The sequence below is a fragment of the Papaver somniferum genome, chromosome 11 (assembly GCF_003573695.1).
Source record: "Papaver somniferum cultivar HN1 chromosome 11, ASM357369v1, whole genome shotgun sequence".
In the NCBI taxonomy this organism is placed as follows: domain Eukaryota; kingdom Viridiplantae; phylum Streptophyta; class Magnoliopsida; order Ranunculales; family Papaveraceae; genus Papaver; species Papaver somniferum.
This window is the reverse complement of record NC_039368.1, coordinates 112,949,541-112,952,052: the sequence shown is the minus strand read 5'-3', so window position 1 is coordinate 112,952,052 and position 2,512 is coordinate 112,949,541. Positions and strand designations below refer to the sequence as shown.

The 2,512-nt window shown below is 36.8% G+C and overlaps 1 protein-coding gene across 2 annotated transcripts; it reads right to left on the bottom strand.

Moving 5' to 3' along the window:
• Positions 1-231: 231 nt before the first annotated feature.
• On the bottom strand, positions 232-2,199 carry LOC113322834 (50S ribosomal protein L4, chloroplastic-like). Of its 2 annotated transcripts, none has more exons than XM_026570995.1 (2): positions 1,257-2,199; positions 232-548 (listed from the first exon to the last, which is right to left on the bottom strand). In XM_026570995.1, exons 1-2 carry the CDS (start codon positions 2,089-2,091, stop codon positions 514-516), a joined length of 870 nt encoding a protein of 289 aa, XP_026426780.1. In that variant the 5' UTR covers positions 2,092-2,199; the 3' UTR covers positions 232-513. The 2 variants fall into 2 exon arrangements, with proteins under 2 accessions (XP_026426780.1, XP_026426781.1); XM_026570996.1 differs by having other exon boundaries at positions 240-545; positions 1,257-2,198.
• Positions 2,200-2,512: the final 313 nt, after the last annotated feature.

Sequence of the window (2,512 nt, the reverse complement as noted above, 5' to 3'; positions counted from 1 at the left end):
CTTAAAGGTTTCTTCCATTACCATAATTCCGAGCATAAAATTCACAAGCAAATTATAAGCTTATGCATGTGAGGTTGTGTTTGGAGCAGTTTGTTCTGGTTTTTGCAAAAAGATCTCTACGAAGATGAAATCTTGAGTTACACCAAATTGTGTTTGTAGATGAAGAAACCTAGACCATGATTAGTTGCTAAAAAGCTTTTTGTATGTGTCAGTGAGCCAAAACCGAAGATATGAAGGAAGAATCAAACAACAATAGAACTTCATTTAATATATCACCATAATAGCTAGCTTTTACATAGAAGAGAAAACTGTCTTAAGATTGTACAAATCAAATGCACAACAAAATTACAAAAGAGTTGCAAAAGATGCCTTGAAAAGAAGCAAAAAAAAAAATGATTACCAAGCGACCAGTAGTTTACTGAAGAAGACTCTTTCTCTCTATTTCTTTTCGTCAGTGGCGTAAATGAATTAAAGTAGACCTATTGATTGCAAATGTCTTCAGAAGGGACACAATCACTCTGCTACATCAGATGCTTCAACTTCATCTTCTTGATTCACACAACAATCAACAGCGGACAAGAGAAAAAGAGTATCAGATATTTCTGAAGAAAAATTCATCACAGTTGAAATGCTGGTTGAAAGTGCTACCAATGGGAGATGAACAACGAAAATGACAACGAATTTAGTGACAATCATGTTTCCGAAACATAACAGGGAGTGTACTAATATAACTGGTTGAAATGCTATATCTGGCTATCAAACCCATTCATCTTGTAGGCATAGGGATGAGATGCTTAGCATACAAGACTAACAGACTCACCTACGAGTACAAGGTCTTAGCCCTCTCTTACCCGTATGAGCTTTGTGGATAAGGCGTTTTCTGCAACTAGATTTCTTAGATAAGCCAACTTTTGATTCTTAAATGGTTATTACAGACTCCCATTCCTTTCTTACTGAATACATATATGTGTTTAAACATTCATTCAAAATCGTTCTTTATTCTCAACCCCTGGCAAGCCAAGCCCTTCCAAATGATCGAAAATAAATTTCTTATCGGAACAACAACTATAGGCAAGTATGAAATGAAACGGTACACTTTTAGGCATCAATAAGCTCTAAACCAATCATTGCAATGCAGACATTATAACATCAAAATGACTAATGCAACCGAAAACAAACAACAGGTTCTGTACATAAGTGTGTAAAACAGCTAGAATTTAACCAAATTATAAACCATGATTTTATAATGAACTAACCTTCAACAGCTTCTTCTCCATCCTCTTCCTCGAAATAGTCTTCCTCATCGTCAGTGTCATACTCAGGTTCATACATTTTGTTCAAATAATCAACAGAAGGTTGAGTAAGCACAAGCTTATCAGAATTCAAAATATCAAACAAATTCAAAGTTCTTGGTGTCAACACTTTCAATGTTCTGATATTCCTACTCGACAACCTCACATTATCCGAAACTTCAGTCATCAAAAACATACATTTCTCTTTAGGATCCAAACCCCATCTCTTCATTGCTCCAATAAACTCCTTAGTATTAGGCTTCTCAAATTTCTCCCCAAAATCTTCAACCACAACAGCATTCACTGTAGCACTAGATAACGCAGTGGATATCGCCAATCTTTTCTCCTTTCGATTGATTTTGATACTCCAATCTCTTGGTCTAGGACCAAAAACAACACCACCACCAGGTCTAAGTGGTGTTCTTTGTGAACCACGTCTAGCTCTACCAGTTTTCTTCTGTGGGTATGGTTTTCTACCACCACCACGAACTTCAGCTCTAGTCAGAGTTGAAGCTGTTCCTCTTCTCTTGTTTTGCTGGTCAGTAATAATACCTCTATGAACAACAGCTCTTGCTGTTTCTGGTGGTGCTGATTTCAAATTGATTGATGTTTCTCCAACTTTGTCACCGTCGAATGAAAGAACTGGAAGAGTTGCTATTTTTGCACTGATTTTGAGTCTAGGGTTTATTGTTTGGGATTTTAAGGAATTGGGTTTTATGGAGGAAGAGATAAATTTAGGGTTTTGAGTAGGAGATGAAAGGAAGATTGAAGAAGAAAAGAATGAGATTGTGGAAGCCATTGTTGGCAGTGGTGGTGAGGATTTTGGTGCTCAAAAATGAGTGTTGCAGAGCTATTCTTCTGTTTCTGCAACTTTATCTATATTTTTCCCTAAAACACTATCCATTTCTGTTAGTGTTTACTGTGTGAAAATATTTGCCGTGAGTTCATTTTTTTCCCCCTACGCTGTAGATTTTTGGAATTTTAAAGGCCGTTACCGTAAAAAAAAAAACTTGATATGCATGTGCCCTGAATCCTGACTCCTGGCTGTGTGTGAGGCGCAAATTTGGCATTTGGTGACCGTTTAAATGTCAATACGGTCGATCTCGGGAGAGTTCGTGAGACTTTTGCACTTTCGCTGTCCTCCTGTTATTGTTCTTCGTTTTTTTTATTTTTTTTTGTTTAAGGGTGTTGGAAAATTGGATCCAATTTCCGTATATGAA